At 39.8% G+C, this 18,457-nt stretch overlaps 1 protein-coding gene across 3 annotated transcripts in view; it reads left to right on the top strand.

Annotated features, from left to right (window-relative positions):
• pcdh11 (protocadherin 11) overlaps nt 1–18,457 on the top strand; it is a 122,228-nt gene that overhangs the window by 4,109 nt on the left and 99,662 nt on the right. For 2 of the 3 annotated variants that reach the window (XM_067518942.1, XM_067518944.1), the window contains 2 exons: nt 2,091–2,671; nt 8,878–11,385. In XM_067518942.1, the coding sequence (XP_067375043.1) occupies nt 2,132–2,671; nt 8,878–11,385 (3,048 nt within the window). In that variant the 5' untranslated portion in view covers nt 2,091–2,131. Of the gene's footprint in view, nt 1–2,090; nt 2,672–8,877; nt 11,386–15,916; nt 18,039–18,457 lie in introns of those variants that run through there. The other variant, XM_067518945.1, reaches the window with a different exon arrangement.

Raw genomic sequence — 18,457 nt, 5'->3', positions numbered from 1 at the left:
ACCATACTGAATGTGTAGAATGAATAATCCTCACATTGATCAATGTCAGCCGTTTTTTCCCTCTGTCCAACTGTCTTTAATGAGTCTCATGTGACTGCTTTATGAAATGTGTGAAAAGAAATCTGTCTTTACAGGCTGCACGAATGCCTTGCAATTGTTGCTGATTCAAAACCAGCTTAATTAAATTCTTATTTTTAATCAATTCCCCCTTGTCGGTAGGCCGAGAGCTTCAATGGCTATGAACACTGTTGCCTTGCCAATTTAGAGAACCCCTGTAGTGCAGTTTAGGTAGTCATACCTTTTCTACAGGATATTGTTTGACTCATGTAAATGGATGGAAATTTCATAAAGTAGGAAATATTAAGGTTCCCAAAGAGCTGTTTGAGATCCCTTGTTAATCCAGGTATGTGCGCTTTTTCCACACCGGCTGTACATCGTCTGTGTAACGGCTGTCACACACTTTTGCCATACTTTGAAGGCAATGGACGTTTGATTTCAAGGCAGCTGCTTTATTAATACAAACAAATATCTTTAGGAAAATAATATGGGGTTAATAAACACCTGGGGCTTGGTGGACCTAAACATACAGTGGGATATGAGCAGTGAAATTACATTAGTTGTTAAATATATTGCACTGGAAAGCACATGGGGAGCCAGTTTTTTTTATGTGAACATGTGCATGGGTGGCATTACCCTAATATGTCAGTGTGCACTAAAAACGAGCTAAAATTCTGGAATGTAATTTGGTTGTTCTACTGAAAAATATCTACTGAGCACAGATAAACTTTGATAATTACACTGCATAACCACCACTGCAATGTCAAAGCACAATTTAAGCCAGTGTGACCTAGTGTTTAGGAACTAATATGACTGTGGTGGAAATTATGTTATTTCTTATATACATTATTTAGATATTGGAGAATGGATTGAAAAAGTCAAATGGGTACTAACAAACCAGATGAAGCAACTCCCTAATATCTGACTAAATACCTACTAATTAGCAAGTGGAACACAGTCAGTATTTCGTGCTAGCATACTGTATACTGGCAGTGAATCCCTTGCTAAGTATGACTCCTTCATCGTCTTCCAGTGACCTACTTGGGCTTGGCAACTGGGGTTCTTGCCCTTTGGCAAGTGTTTGCACATATTAAGCAGTTAAATAATTTGTAGAACAACAGCATTGAATTAACTGGTACTCAACGCAAGAAAGCATATTAATGAACAATGTCCAACGATGGTGTAGCCATATGCACTGCATGTTTTCTGTTAAGGTTGTTGTTATTCAGTACACGCAGAGAATTGGATGCTGTTTGAATCAGGTGTTGGAGAAAACACATTCGTCAGGATGTAATGAAGTTATAATTAAATTTCACTAATTTGACTGATGACGCCTCCCACAATAAATAATTTCACATTGTTGTCTCCTTCCACCGCAGATACTCTTAACACTGCTCTTATCACACTGCGTATGTTTACACACATGGGTGTTCATGAAATATTTGAGAGCTCAATTGTTTACATTCAGAGCAAATGAGGCTCCCCATTAATAGCTGCTGTCAAGCGGTACAACTGCAAGTGTGTGTCTGTGTGTGTTGATGCGTGGAAGCACCGGTGCTTAAGGCTCATTTTAGCTGCCTCTAAATCAGCTGAAGTCGGGATGTGAGGTGCAGCGTATGACTGCACCGCGTTGATTCACGTAGATTCACATATGAATTTGTGCACTTTAGTTTGTGAAAAAGCTTTCAAATCAAACTATTATCAACAGTGAACTCAACTGCATTCCTACTTCTCCATAAAAATATGAAACGGTTCATTACAACGATGAAATGGATTGATGGAATACGTGATCTACTAACCTTTACGTGTCTGCTTGCTCAGTGGATGTCACCAGAGGTTAATTGTGTAAAACCGCTGTTAATTTGCTCTGAAAGACATAGCAAGGATGTAGGCTCATAGCTAGTTAGTATGAATAGGTCAAGATGAAAACTGTTCTTGAGAGAAAATTGTACTAATTACAGAAGAATTTGAATGCCATTTACATTGACAGTGCGTTCTCCTTTCTCTCTCCCTTTCTTTCGCTTTGACCTCAGAATTACTGCTGTAGAAGTGAATCACCCATCCACTCTTGATTATGGACTTAGCAAGTCAAGCTCATGTGCTGGTGGTCTTGCTCACCTGTGTGGTCTTACTATGTCAGGCCCAAGAGAGGGACTACACGGTGAAGGAGGAGCAGCCAGAGAACATCCGCATTGGCAATCTGCGCAAGGACCTGGACCTCAACCTTGACCCCAACATCAGGCTATCATCACCTTTGCAGTTCAAGCCTGTGTACAAGACAGGAGATGTGCCTTTGGTGAGAGTGGAGGCCAACACAGGGGAGATCTTTACCACCAACCACAGAATTGACCGGGAGAAGCTGTGCTCAGGGGTCTTCGCTGAGAAGCGCTGCTACTATGAGATTGAGGTGGCTGTGCTGCCTGATGAAATCTTCCGATTGGTCAAGATCCGCTTTCTGATTGAGGATGTGAATGACAATGCACCCCTTTTCCAGTCCACTGTAATAAACATCTCCATCCCAGAGAACACAGCCATCAACACTCGATACCCAGTGCCCTCAGCATTTGACCCTGATGTAGGGATCAATGGAATCCAACATTATGAACTGGTCAAGGTGAGAATAACTTCTGTTTTTTTTTTCCTATATTGAAATGTAGCCCTCATTGTCTTAACTGGTTTTTAATCCATGATGGCATTTTCCATGCTTTACTGTGCTTATAATTCTAAAAAAACAAACAAACAAACAAAAAAAAAACAGAATTTGCAGTGTTTGTGTGTATGAAAACGGGAACTGTTTTAAAAAGCATTTAAATTGCTGTGTGGTTGAAAACACAGTGCTACAGCTCTTCAGTGCTCGTCATTAGCCGAATGATTGTTGAAAATGAGGATTTAAAATGAAGCTTATGTGACCACATCTATAAATAACCTATTTTGTAAATCATTACAGGTTAAAAAAATGTTTGTTCAATGTTTTATGAATGTTGTTTTACCGTCCATTGCTTTATCATTGTTTTTGTTTAGTTTTTTTACATTAGGTACCCACCCAGATACAAGTCATGACTCCTGAAACGCCCTATTTTATTATTTGCTATACATTGGCAGCTGTCATTAAATATGAAACAATTCAAAATGTCTAAAGTAGGTAACTGAAGCTGGCTTTTTTAAGTAAAGATTTTTAAAGACCTACTACATAAGACCGAAATTGATAGTCGTCGGCTGTGTATCCACATTCTCGTGTCTGAACTAAAAGCCATCTTATACAAAGTAATTTAGTTTAATGGTGAATGTGTGAAAGGGCCCAAAGCCTCATGATACTAGAACCAAGTGCAAACTACTAGTTTGCTTTATTGACTTAATAGTGTAAATAGCTTTTTGTAGAATAAATATGCTTTTTGGAAACCCAAACACAGAACAATTAAAATAGTAACATTGGGCTAAACCATCAAAGACCACGTCACAATTTGTCTTGAAGAAACAATTAGAAACATATGAAACTGTTTAGGTTAGAAGTATTTAATGTTGTTTTTTTCCCCAAATAACCCTTTGGATGTCTGTGTGCAGATTAGTCAGCACACATATTGATGAGTCTGACATACTGCTACACTATGCCTCTAGCATGCCACCTGTCTACATCAGGTCTGCTGAATATGTTTAATAAATAAAGTCCTTACAGTATTTTTCTTTGCTGGTTTGGCAGATGTGGTTTTAATGTAATAATTCTGCATATTCTGATTGAAGCTAAACCTGTTTTAGTGTTCTGTACTAAACTAGTGTGCTGTAATATCTCCATATAGAAAAATTAATTTTGACTCAACATTGAAAAATGACCTACTTTTTCATGAAGTGGGATGTGTCATGGAACCTACAATGTTTAATACCGGCCAATATTTCCATATGCTTTACTTTATTATGAGAAGATTGTAAAGACAGGGAACCTTTCACTATGTACAGTAAAATCAAAGACCTCGCAGTGGAAAGTGCAGACACAGCATCTAGGGCACGTCCAATTTCCAGCAACAGGTTACATGTGCTGAACATGGTAGATTAAAACAAGTGAGAATGAATCTACTGCATTATGCTAATAGGTGTCTCATGCAGAACTAGGTAAAGGGTTTCTTTAGGTTCTCTGTAATGCTTTATTAAACTGTTGTGCCATGTTCTTTATTGCTTAATGGGGAGTCATCCCCAAATCCAGAATGTTGCGTATTAGTATGTAATTTTCATTTATCTTCCAGTATTTATTGATACATAACTACTGGAGGATCTCTGGAGGAAATCCTAAACATAATAAATAAATAAAAGTTCCGGGATTTGAGAGCATGGTGCAAGATAGAAATGACAGGTCCATCTACCCAGTCTCAGGTGAATAGTTAATAGTCGGATGGAATGAAGACAATCGTTGCTATCCGGGTCTGCCTTGAATACCAATTTGCATTTTTAAAGAGTCTGCCCACTGCCAAGGCCTCTCCAGTGCAATGTCCTGAATTGTTCATGCCTAGAAAATCACCAACCAAATGTTCTGCTCATTATGATGATCATCTGCAATCATTTGCTTTGCCCTTTTCACAATACAAAGCTTACTAAACCCCTTGCCTAGGCTGTGGTTGTATTATCTTTTGCAGAGAATTCTTCTTAGAGCATCCTTGGCACTGCATCCCTGTTTCATTTCTTCTCATTATATTCTCATTGTACTTGAGATTAATTTCCCTGTGTTCCAGGTTCCATAAGAGTAAAACACAGTAAGAAGCATTAAAGGAGCCAGAGACGTTTTCGACCTTTGCTATCTGTAATTTCAGAAGTACAGTAGAAATCCAAGGGTTTAGTGGGAAAGAATGTGAAAGCATTTCCTAGAATAGCTCTTGGCTGCTAAGCCACCCTTGGACTATCTTTGTATGGTCTTTTTCTCAGAGGCTCCCTCAAAATGATAGTTTGCCCAGTTTTCCTGTGTTGTGCGGGGCACGGTGCTGAAATTGCTACCATTGTGTAGCTCAGTGAGCCCTACACAATTGTCCATCACTCCACATGTGGTGGTCCAGCAGAGTTGTCAACATACAGAACAAATAAAGGAAATTTTGTACAACTCTGTCTTTTTTTAATGTTAAGAGTGACAGCGGGTAATTTCATCCTACACGGTGCTTCTGCACCGTACATAATGGTGGGTAATCACACTTTGAAGAAAACTCTGCCATCAGTGTAGTGCAGTCGCGTGTTGCAGTACCTGAACTGCAGAGAAGGCATCCTAAGAAATGGTCAAGGTCAGGGAAAGCAATCACATGCATGAATGGATGAGGATGTCCCATGAAAGCAGATTTGATCACTTTACATATTCACAGAATTTTCACAGCAAATATATATACTGTAAGACGAAGAGAAATTCTGCTTTTGGTTTTTGCTTGGGATTTGGCTTCACTGTTCACAAGCACTCACTCCTTCTCCTGTGATGGATGATTTTGTGGAATCACACATTATATTATTACGGGCTGCATTAATGTCAGCATCTTCAGACATACGTACTTAAAGTGGACTGTTCTGCTGCTAGCTGGGCTATGCGTAGCTGATAAGGTAGATGATGAAGAGGATCTCTGCATTTTGGTCTGGCAGTCTGGATAGCTCTTGAACCTAACCTCGTGTCATCTATCAATTTTTTTTTTTTTTCTGAGGTGTATGCACTCCACTTGGCCGCTGGATGTCAATCTGAAATATACCTAAGATTTCTGAGTGGATGGAGTGGTCTTTTGCTGGCAATCCAAGAGCTTGAAAAATTGTATTCCTAAACTGATTCCAACTTTGCATTTGATGATGCAAAATTTATTCAAGCTCAGTTCCTGAGTAGCAAGTAAAAATTGATTAATGCATCGCATGCTGCCTATAGGCAGTGAATAGGATTTTTTGGGGTAGAGAGCTCACTGTCAAACATTTCCAGTTTTTATTAGCATCCTATTTTGACACATTATCCTCTTCTAGCCGCTGACAAAAAGAGACAAACAATTCCCAGTTTCTTTTGTCTTAATTATATGCATGAGATCGTGGCCAGTGGCAAAAGTGGATGAGGGATGGAGAGAAAGAATGAGGGGGGGATGAGAGACAGAGAGAGTGAGTCTCTATCAGCATTATAAAGAGGTGTTATAGCTTGTGATGAATAGCCCTCCGCAGTTAGCCCCATCTATGGGCATCACCGTGACTACAGCTCTCCTGATATATTCACAGCCCAATCTCAGTCTCCTCTGAGTTTTAATAAGGTCATCAACTTGACTGAAAGATGCATCCACTGATAATCTGAGGCACTGGTTCAGAGTCGTCCTTCCCTCATCATGAGCCAGCTCTGCTTCTGTCTCTGTCCCACAGTCATTTTCATTCAAATTACCCAACTCTGTGATTAGATTGTGTACCACACATATCCCACATATATAGTGCCACAATCTCTGTCTAAGCTCTGACGAGACCTGTGGCCTCTTAATGTGGAATACAATGTGAGTCATCAAAGTTCAAGAAGACTTTACCTGTGCAGTATATGTGTGGTGAAGGACTGAGGCATTGTATAATGTGCACATTTAGAGAACTTTGTCCTTCTTGCACAGCCTTACAGTAGGGTTTCCAGTGAGTAACTCATGGTATTATTTGGCCTTTTCATAGCCTGCCCTAGATCTTATCAGAATCCACCAGACTAATTTTGCATTCAGGAGGATGCACAGCCTGAGAGATAGCTCTCTTCAACTTATTGAAATGCGCTGAGTGCTGTCTTGTCAGTTGTAAAATTGTGTGAAACCAAGACAAAAGCACAGAGGAAATGCTGTCTCATAAATCATTGTGCTGCATTTCCTTTGACACATACTAACTCTACATCCTACTATTAACATCAGGCTTTGCCAAATATCAGTGTGCAGATACTCAGCTACTGTGCTGAATCTGTGAACTATTCAAACAACTGAGGATTGAGGAGCTCTGTGCGGATGGATTTGTACTCAGCAATAGAGCCCCCAGAATGTTGTCTTGGACATTTTAGTGGTGAAAGAAATAGTTGTGCCATGTGCATAGATTAAGCACAGTTCATCCGTAAGGCACAGGGCTTTTGTACATTTACAGCTTTATATACCAAGTCTTCTTATCCTTATGTGACTTTTCCTTGCCAGAAGGATCCCAATATAAGGTGTGAGGGATCATTGCTGCTGTGTTGGCTGTTTTAAGTAGTTCTGTCAATCACTTACATGTTGACAACATTCCCTCTGCAAGCAATTTTTCAGAGTACACAATAATTTACATGCTGCAGCTGCACGTTTACTTGTGTCGGCTACAACACTATGTTGGCACAAGGGCGGTTCTAGATTTTAAAACCAACTGAGAACTCTCACAGCCCACAATTTGGTTGAAATGCTCCTTCCTTGAACGAGGCGAATGTATATATCTTAATCTCATTTGATAGCTGTGCCTAGACAGAGTAATCTCTTCCAACAATATGTGCAGCATGAAGCTTATCTCTTTAAAGAGGATGCTTTTTCTTGTTTTAACCATGAAACTGTTTCTGACTGAAAAAGCTTCAAAGGGCTCCTTTGTTTCATAATGTGCATGCAGCTCATTCATGGGCTTGATCTTCCCCTTATTTCCTTCCCCTTCTCTCGCTTTCTGTCCTTTTTTGTCACTTGTCTCTATCTTGCTCTCTTTTCTTTCCTTTTCTTGCTCTTTTCTAATTAGAAAATGTGAATAGATCCATACCATCATTTGAAATTGTAAATATTAGTGCTAGTTGTTTTAGGTTGAAGGCAGTTAATCTCTACAGCTAGTGCCAGTTTCTTGGGTTTCTCATGAGGATTACTTATATATTTGTTTTCATTTTCCTCCGGCTTTACTTTTGCCTAGATTTAGACATTTATGAGCCAAATGCCTTTCTAGTATGCATGGTTTTCACTCCCCTTCTTTTTAACTATGGTGATCTGGCTGTGCATTGGAGTTTACTGCTGTGCCTTTATTTCCTTTCTCATCATGAAGTTGTAACGGCTACCTGCTACATTCTAACTTCACACAAGGTACTATGGTAGAATGAAATCTCGTTTATAAAAGGTAGCGGAAATGTGACAAGAAGTCCAAAGAGCCAAATGAATCAATTTAAGCATTGGTTGTCAGAATGCGGACGTCTTGATTTCCTACGATTATTGTTCACATTTTTATTCACACTTTTGTGTTTTGAAAAGTGCATATAAGAAAAGAATGAAATGTTGAGACAAGCTGATGATGAGCATGTCTGAATATACTTTTGGATTTTTTATCTTCAGAATGGATGGAAGAACCAGCTACCTTGATTAGGAATTTCCTGGGATGTTTAATTTGATTTTGACTTTCATCACAGCCTAAAGGCCTGTGCCTAAGAAGAGCTACAAATAAACCTTATAGACTTTTTAGCTGTCTAAGACAACAGCAAATACTGCACTTTAGGAACAAAACATGAACAGGAACATTTCAGAATCAATTGTTCATTATTCCTATCTTTGTTATTACCCAAGAGAAAATATGATATTCTTATTTGTCTCTTTACAAATAGCTTAAGAATTTGCACAACTTACCTCAGCCTCTATCTGTGATTGTATGACCCTTTTTTTTTATATGACCCTTCAGTCATATAAGGAAAAACCCAAGAAGACAAAAAAATAAAAAACAAAACCATTGTGAAGAGCAAAATGAGGAGGGCATGTTTATAGTTTATTTATTAATCTAAAATAAACTAAAATAATCACATAATCAAAACTACAGTATTTTTTACGTATGATTTTGACATTCTAGTACTAAACTTAATAAAATTTAACCCAAAGTATTGTCTTGTCTTCGCAGAGTGTCAGCGAATTTGGCTTAGACATCATTGAGACTCCTGAAGGTGACAAGTGGCCACAGCTTATTGTGCAGCAGAACCTGGATCGTGAACAGAAAGATACGTTTGTCATGAAGATAAAGGTGGAGGATGGCGGCAATCCTCCCAAGTCCAGCACTGCCATTCTCCAAGTGACCATTTCTGATGTCAATGACAATCGTCCGGTCTTCAAGGACAGTGAGGTGGAGGTCTCGGTACCAGAGAATGCCCCCATGGGGACATCAGTTGCTCAGCTTCATGCCACGGATGCAGACCTGGGTTCAAACGCACAGATCCACTTTGCCTTCAGTAACCAGATCTCTGCCTCAACTAAACGTCACTTCGCCATTGACAGTTCTACAGGACTGATCACTGTGAAACAGCCACTGGACAGGGAGGTAACTCCTGTTCACAAACTCATCGTCCTTGCCAGCGATGGCAGCTCCACTCCCTCTAGAGCTACAGTGATTGTGAATGTAACAGACATTAATGACAATGTTCCGTCCATAGACACTCGCTACATTATCAACTTGGTTAATGGGACTGTTCTGCTGTCTGAGAATGCACCTCTCAACACCAAAATAGCCCTAATTACTGTTACTGACAAGGATGCAGATCTTTATGGCAAAGTGGCTTGCTACACTGACCATGATGTTCCTTTCCGGTTGAAGCCTGTCTTTAATGATCAGTTCTTACTAGAGACAGCTGCCCCTCTAGATTACGAGACGACTCGAGAATATGCAATTAAGATAGTGGCCTCGGATAGGGGGATGCCTCCTTTGAACACTTCAGCTATGGTATTAATTAAAATCAAGGATGAGAATGACAATGTACCAATCTTCCCTCAGCCGGAAATTCAACTTTCCATACCGGAGAACAATGACCCCTCCACACAGTTAATAAAAATCAGCGCCACCGATGCAGACAGCGGGCATAATGCTGAGATTATTTATACTCTTGGCCCTGATGCACCTGATGGGTTTAACATAGACAGACGGTCAGGAATCCTCTCTGTTGGCAAACGACTGGACAGAGAGAAGCAGGAGAGGTACTCATTCACTGTCATAGCGAGGGACAATGGCTCCACGTCCCTGCAGAGCAATGTCACTGTCAGGCTAATTGTCCAGGACCTTAATGACAACAGCCCAGCTTTCACACACCCTGAGTACAACTTCTATGTGCCTGAAAACCTGCCTCTCTATGGAACTGTGGGCTTAATCACGGTAACGGACGCAGATTCTGGAGAAAATGCTGTCATAACCTTGTCCATTTTGAATGGTAAAGATAATTTTATCATCGACCCTCAAACTGGTGTGATCAAACCCAATATCACTTTTGACAGAGAACAGCAAAGCTCCTACACATTTATGGTCAAGGCAGTTGATGGAGGGCAACCTCCAAGCTCCTCCTATGCTAAGGTCACCATAAATGTAGTCGACGTAAATGACAATCGCCCTGTGTTTGTCATCCCACCCTCCAATTACTCATATGACCTAGTGCGAACCACCACCACCCCTGGTGCTGTGGTCACCAGAGTGTTTGCCATTGACAATGACACAGGTATGAATGCTGAGCTGCAGTACAGTATTATCAGCAACATCATCATCACATCTAGGGTCTCTCCTCGAGGTCTTTTCGCCATCGACAAAACAACAGGTAACATAACACTGCAGGAGAAAATAGTGGCAGCTGATCAAGGGCTGCATAGGCTGGTAGTCAAGGTCAAAGATCTAGGCCAACCTGAGTCTTTACATGCTATTGCACTTATTCACTTGTTTGTCAATGACACTGTGTCAAATGCTACCTTTATCCAAGAGCAGCTGCGAAAAAGTATGGAAACACCCTTGGACCGCAACATAGGGGACAGTGAGATAACGCCTCAAACCAATGGATATGTGATTGTTGTCATTGCCATCATAGCAGGAACCATGACCGTCATCTTGGTGATATTTGTGACTGCCTTGGTGCGCTGCCGGCAGACACCCAGGCACAAAGTTGTACAGAAGGGGAAGCAGAGTGGTGAGTGGGTGTCACCCAACCAAGAGAACCGTCAGATCAAGAAAAAGAAGAAGAGGAAGAAGCGATCCCCCAAGAGCCTCCTCTTGAACTTTGTGACAATTGATGAATCGAAGCCTGATGACCCCACCCATGAGCATGTTAATGGTACACTGGATCTCCCTGTGGAGCTAGAGGAGCAAACCATGGGGAAGTACAACTGGGCCACCACGCCCACCACCTTCAAACCCGACAGCCCAGATTTAGCCAAGCATTACAAGTCAGCTTCCCCTCAGCCTACATTTCAAATCAAACCGGAGACCCCAGTGGCCCCAAAGAAACACCATGTGATCCAGGAGCTCCCCTTGGACAACACATTTGTGGTGGGCTGTGACTCACTTTCCAAGTGCTCATCGACTAGCTCCGACCCATACAGTGTCTCGGAGTGCAGCTGTCAGGGGGGATTCAAGACTGCGGGGCAAATCACCACCCGACAGGTAATTCATGACTTCCTTTTTAAACCCACCCACACTAGTCCCCACTCGCACTCCCAGTCCTGCTGTCCCATGGTACTCGATGTGAGAAAGGGAGGGTGGCAGCATGGAGCCAGTGGATTTTCCCACAAAGACCATGACCATGTCTACATGAATGTCATTTGCACCTAAAACTGTTTGTGCTGAATGCTTGCAAAAGTAAACAAAACAAAAATAGCACAATTTGTCATAAATATTACAGCAAACCTTTCATTGTGCTAGACTGTTATTAATTCATGTATTCACCCTCCTTCATAAGTAACCACAATTGCATAATTCTCTGCAAAAATACCTGTGCAAGTTAATTTCATGTTCAAACGCTTGAATAATGGCAGCAGTATAATTATGATGGCTAGATATTTAAGTGTGTGTGGTTGGTGGCTATGCAGCTTGATTTAGAAGGTGCCTGGATAGACGGTGATGACTGAACTCTACTCATGCATTTGAGGTCACGAGCAAATTAGGCTGCATGCTTATATCGTTAACTGGCATGTTTAAACAAGCCAAGTGGAAAATAAATATGACAGCCAGAGTGACAAGGGCTAATGTCTTTTTCAGGTATTCATTTTGTGAAGGCTACCTGAAACCTAATGGCACAAAGCAAAAAAATGTGCTTTTGACATGTTAAAACAGCTTGGTAAATAATGCTACTTTTTGTGGCTTCTGTCCTAAAATATTAAGTGCTGTCTTAACTGTGCCAGTGTGGCTTTGTGGGAGAGATGCTCATTTGAATGCCAAGGTACAGCAAAGGGCTTATGATTCCCTAAGAGATATGTGCCAAATGCAAAGTGCCCCAATAAATAAAAGCTGGCGAGGGACATAAATGTAAATCAGAGGTAAGGAGAGGTGGCCTTGCTCAGTGCTGACAGCCAGAGCAGAGCGCTGTGGGGAAGACTGAGTACTTCTTTGGGTGGGGGAGAGGGGTCACAGGGATCAAGGTGACGCAGAGTCTTGAGACCAATATACTTAAACACCAAGGGAGCAGTAGTCCATAAAAAAGCCTGCCTGGCTGGCGTTGCATTTAGCCCATAAATGCTCTACTTTATTGACCCCAATTATTGTTATAAACGACATACCTTATGTAGATACACATTCTTTACATTCTGTAGATTAGTTCACAGAAGCAAAGATGTAATGGAATCACAACAAGGTTTGCTGCGGTGATGTTTTGTTGCACGGAAGGATGCTTTCACTGTATCCCCAAACACAGAATATGTACAAGTTAAAATTTCACCTGATTTCACCAGCACAGTGGATTCTATTTTTTATTTTTTATTTTACTGATATGTGTTGTTGCCATAGTTTTCACTCAACATCAGCCATTGGGTTTATTTTGCTGGCTTTTCCAACCATTTCCTTTTTTCCTAATTTTGTTTTCTAGGGTTTGGTTGTGGCTTGGTTGCTCTGCCTTTCATTTTTCTTAATGTTTTGATCTTGATTATCGCAACTGTCATTCATCCAATTCTGGGTCAATTTCATGATATTGCATCAATAATTGATTTTGTTTGATGAGGTGCTTGCTTTTGTTTGTGTCTAGCTTCACATTGCACACAGTAGATCTTTGGTTCATTTCTGCCTTTTTTTTTACCCAGTATACTTCTCTGTGTTAAAATTCCTGATGGCATACTTTTGGTATATGACTGCTGATCCCGTGAAGAATCGTGCTTGAGATAATTTATGAAGACACCCACACAGAGTTGATAATCATTCACTTCATCCACCTTTTATTTGAAACCCTGGTTAAAAGATATGCTCTGCCATGGTACATTATACATAAGCCTACTACATGCCCTTGGTACTAAAAAATTTAATTCCTAATGTGTTTATACGACATACTGATGAGTTGTCAGGATGATTTTCCCCTCTTCCTGGTAGCGACTGCCCTGAAATACGCATAAATATTCAGGCTGCGTTCTACTAATTCTGAATTATTATCTGTCATGAATTTTATGCATTAAGGATCTAAATTGATTTTCATTTATGTAGCTGATCACAGTAGAGTATTTTTGTGCAAGTGATTTAAAATCAATGAATATTTGATTAGTACACATCCTTCCAAATCGTTCGTTCCACAATAAGACGTTATCTTGGTATCTGATTATTTCGTAGGTATGTTTTTTTTTTGAGAGAGGTCGAGTTTAATGTGTATAATAGCCAATATTTTAATGTCATATACTCCCAGCATTTAAATATGATCAAAAAACGGTCCTCACTGACTCTATTCAGAAACTTTATATCCTGTAATGTTAAGCTGATAATACATTAAAATGTTTCTGTCCCCTTGAGAAATTGACAAGTGATGCCTCCCACTTTAAACATTAGATTTCCCACTAGTTTTAAGTGTGCTTATTTAAAGCCTGTGTCATAGAAAAAGTAGCACAAAGCTTTGCCTGATGAGGGCTGATGGCTGCAAAGGTTAATTAAATGCACTAAAGGGTTAATCACTCGTAATACAGTATGATTAAAATCACTGTAATTAGGTTTCGAATGAGGCTGATAAAGAAGAAAAAAGGCAGCCGTCCTTTAAGATTATCGCTGATGCCACTTGCTATCCTTCTCAGGATCCAAAGTGATGTGACAATAGTTGACCAGCAGTGCTGTTTTTTGAGGCCCTATTATAGTTTCAGCTCTCCTTGATTTCATCTTTGTGCGTCTTTAAAGAGAATATATTTCCAAAGTCTAAAGAATACTTAAAAGTAGCACTTCCTCAGAAAGTGGATTTGTTGCTTTCAACTAAGGAGGTAAAAAAAAAAGACAATAGTTGAGCACTCTAGAATTTTTAGAGATCGTTTTAAGTATCGTTTAAAAGAAAGCTGCATTTGCTCTGTCAGTGCTGGCTACTGAGGCTCTCTTGATACTAAGCCTAATACCAGCAGTCCAAAAGCAGAGATCATAGGCAGGTTGTCATCTTTTTCTTTTTGTTCATCAAAGTGACAGACAACACCTTAGTGCCTTTACAACGATCTGTCATTACCCCACACTCTCGCACACACGTAAATCAACTGAAAATTTAGCAAAGATAAAAAAGCCACCCATGAAATCACAAAGAGAAGGGCACAAAGGAAAAGATGTTTACGATTGAAGGTCACCAAGATGTTTTTAGTGACTTTACAGATGTAGATGATAAAGATTAAGCTTGTAAAAATACTTCAGAGACCACAGATTTGTGCCACCATATGGCTTCATTATACAGTTAGAGCTGTATTTGTGAATGCAAACCTCCTCCCTAACCCTCCCGTCTCCACTCAGTTCTTACGCATCTCATCATTTTCTTTTAACCCCTACCCCATGATATTAGAGGTCAATCTGCCTCTGGTGATGAGGAGCACTTGTGAGAGCATGTGCTTTAGTGGAGGCAGATCAAATGAGTACCACCCTGCTTGAGTGATCTCAGACACCACCATGAATATGCAGGGAATAAAAAGGCTAATACATTCTTTTGTTTGGCCCATAATTCAGGGGCAGGAGCACGAAGGGTCACTGCTTAACAAAACTAACCTCCTATGACTCAATGCTGGAGAAAATGCTCTTATTGTATTTGTAGTATCACATTCACATACATCACATGATTAAATACCCTGTAGACCATAAGTGGTGTTTTTCTTTCTTATAATGCAAGCTATGGAATTGTCTTCAAAAAAAAAAAAAAAAAAAAAAGATCATAATATGAGTGTGCTGGAAACTGAGGGCAGCAGTGAGCTAAATCATAATTTATTTGTGTGGGTGAAAGTATGGGCCTTTCACACCAGCCACCCATGTTCTGATGACAAAGTGCTTGTGCTGACTCATATTGGGTGCATAGCCAGGGGAAGAAGTCATGATTTTAAAAGGCTAACAAGGCTTGTTAATCAAATCTAATGCTAGAATTAAAGCCTACCGCCTGATTATAGCGTTATTACTGTTGTTGTGTTTTACAGTTTGCTTTTTGTTCGTTTCAGTCTTATTTCTATCGACTCATTGCATCTCCAATCACTGTGCCTTGCTAATGTGAGCACTGTCAGGTCAGATTTATGCTGATTCAGCTATTGGCAGGTATGTCGTTAACTTTCTGAGGTACAGCAAAATGTCATATTCTGTACATATCAGAGGACCCACTGGCAAGGGTCCAAAAGACAGAGTGGGCCTAAATTGATCCAAATGGCTTTTGGAGGGGAAATGAAGAGTGCTGCACTAGTGTGGTGGAAGACAAAAAGACAAATTGGGAGTGATAATTGGAAAAGATTGCATGCTCTGATAAGTACAGGAAAATGCACAAATGTGTGACACCTGTAGCATTCTTCAAGGAAACCTGACAAGAAAATGACATGATTGCCAGCCATACCTTGAAGAATGCTTATATATAAATAATTTTTTATCTTCTACGCTCTCTTCAGAGATTTTTTTATTCAGTGTTCAGCGTAGCCTCACACTGATAAGGCTACAGCTTAGGCTGCTCAGAGCTCAATGATATTGTAACTACAATCTCCCTATATCTGTCTGTCTCTCTATATTTCAGGAGACGGCACTGAAACCACCACACTATGGCACACTCTGTGGCACAGGTACAGCTCGCTCCCACAGGATTAAAATCAATCTCTAGCTCCCACTACCTAAAGAGAGAAAAAGAGAGAAAAGGGAGAGAGAGGGCAGAGGGAGGAAAGAAGGAAGGCAAGAACTGAAGAGGTGAAACAAGTACTTTACTATCTCTACAGCCTCAAACTGCACCTCTTCATACAATCGAGGGAAAAGATGAACTTGGAGGGGGATGGGGTTGGGTGGGGGAGGGGGGGTCTCAGAAAAAGAGAGACACTTCATGTTGCCTGCCTGAAACTTGACAAAGCTCCTCCTGTGAATCTGTTGGAAGATTAATATGCTTTATTGAGTCCTATGCTATCACTTGTGTCAGTGCAGACGATGCTGTACTGTATGCCCTGAGCCCTCCTCGAAAGGGTCCCACTCCAGCACCCACTCTGTAAAATAGGTGTCAAATACAGTCAGTAGATCTGTAAAGTATGTTTCTATGTATGTATGTATATCTATCACAGAGTTGAAGGTGTTTATATTTATTAATTCTATTTCTTTGCCTTGTTTTCAAAACTGCCTGGTAGCCATTTTATTTTCTTATTAATTTTTTTTTTATTTTTATCTTTTTTATCATTTGACGTTGCTCTATTTGGGCTTGATCATGGAACTTAAGACTTCTAATGTATTTATGCTGCAAGGTCTACAAGCTGTAGGCTAACTGTAAATTAGTACTGATCTCATGTCAGAGTTATTGTTTTCTTTTCATTTTTACCTCTTTCTGTCCCAATTTTGATGCAACTGATAGCAATTTAGTGACAATGGTTGAGAAATGCGCATGGCCCCACAATATGACCACGTTTGTAGTGCTTTACAGCTGTGCTACTGATCGCCATGCTGTTATTACACTGGGAGAAATGGTAGGACATGTTTAATACTTTGAGCTAAGCCACAATCACAAGGGACTAACTGCTAGGGTTATAATCAAAAGCTGTTTATTTAGGGCAGATTTGAAGAGCACTAAGCCTGACCTTTTGTGTGTCGCTTTCAATTTCTTAGTCAGAACTGGTTTAACCTGTGAGATCCATAATAATATGACTCCAGATGGTAAAAAAGGAAAAATAATAATCCCCAGGCAGTCTTTAATATGAGTTGGTGGGCTTAAGCAAAAATGACTTGACTTTGTGCACTTATTTACACTGACAAAAGAAATTTTCTGATGTGAAGAACACTGAACACCAAAATGAAAAGGTAATCCAGGCTTCAGTTTGAAAACAGCAATAAGTTAACATTTGACAGAAGAATACACTATGGTGCACTTATTACTTCTTAGGCCTCTTGTTTTGAGCATCGTTTTGCCTCTATTTCTATACCTTTGGAATCATTAGGGTGCAATATGTCCTGACTAGAATAATTTCTACACTATACACAAGTAACTAGCTTGATGGGTTAGCAGCATTGTTGTTCAATAGTCCTGTTAATTGGTTAGCTCAAGACTGCTTTGATAGGTAAGACATAAAAGGCGCCTACGGTAAATACATATAACCATAGAATTAAAGACATTAAAATGGACATAGTCAATTGAAAATGTACAGATGGGCTGGACCAGACGCTGTTTCCCCTCATGTGAGAGACAATATATATATTTAAATAATTTTACCACACTGACTGAAAGTCTTTTTGATTTTGCTGCAGTCTTAAAATGTCATGGTCCTACGACTAAGTCTATTTTAAAGCTTTAAATTTCATGTGTGTTGCCTCTTTGTGAGGCAGGTTGTTATTATTGAAGGAGGTACATATATTCATTTAATTATGTATCAAATGTATTCACCACTGCGTAGGAGCCACGGTGTGAAATATACATAGCATCCTAGCACTGTGTGATGATTAGATTTGCCTGATCCTTGGGTAAAAAAAAAAAAAAAACTCATATATGGGGAGAACTTTTGTCCTTGTAAAGGAGATCTAGACAACCTCACTTTTATTCAATGTAAAGTACAATATGCACCTTACATGATCTTTGTAATTGACTTTGATTTGCCAGTGTGGAGAAAACTGTAATGTTTTGTTTATGTATGTGTGCGCTTCTGAAATTTATTAAAGTCTTTTGCATTGTATTGCATATTTTGATGACTCTTCTTATTCATTGTTTTGAACCTTCAATAACAGTCTGAATCACTAAGTCATTTTATTTTTCTGCACACTCTACTGCATCTGCTTGCTGCAAACTGTCAGACTAAAAGGAGGCAAAACACATACAAACACACAATTTTCTCATATGCAGTTTACCAGTAGCATCTACTGTATCTGTATTATAGGTCAAACAGGCTGTGGCCTGTAGACGTACACCTGTCTCTCTGCTGGTTTGAAAACAGTGAAGTGGCTCATTTTAGCAATGTGATTTGCAACAATATAGCACATAACTGGGAGAAAGAATATGAGAAACGCTTTAGATATAATGTACATTGCTCATTAGAAACAGATTACAAATAAAAAATGTTATGGAAATTTGGTGGGAGCACATCCTTTGAAGTGC

This window comes from Channa argus, chromosome 10 (assembly GCF_033026475.1).
Source record: "Channa argus isolate prfri chromosome 10, Channa argus male v1.0, whole genome shotgun sequence".
NCBI lineage: Eukaryota > Metazoa > Chordata > Actinopteri > Anabantiformes > Channidae > Channa > Channa argus.
This window is presented reverse-complemented; position numbering and strand designations above follow the sequence as displayed.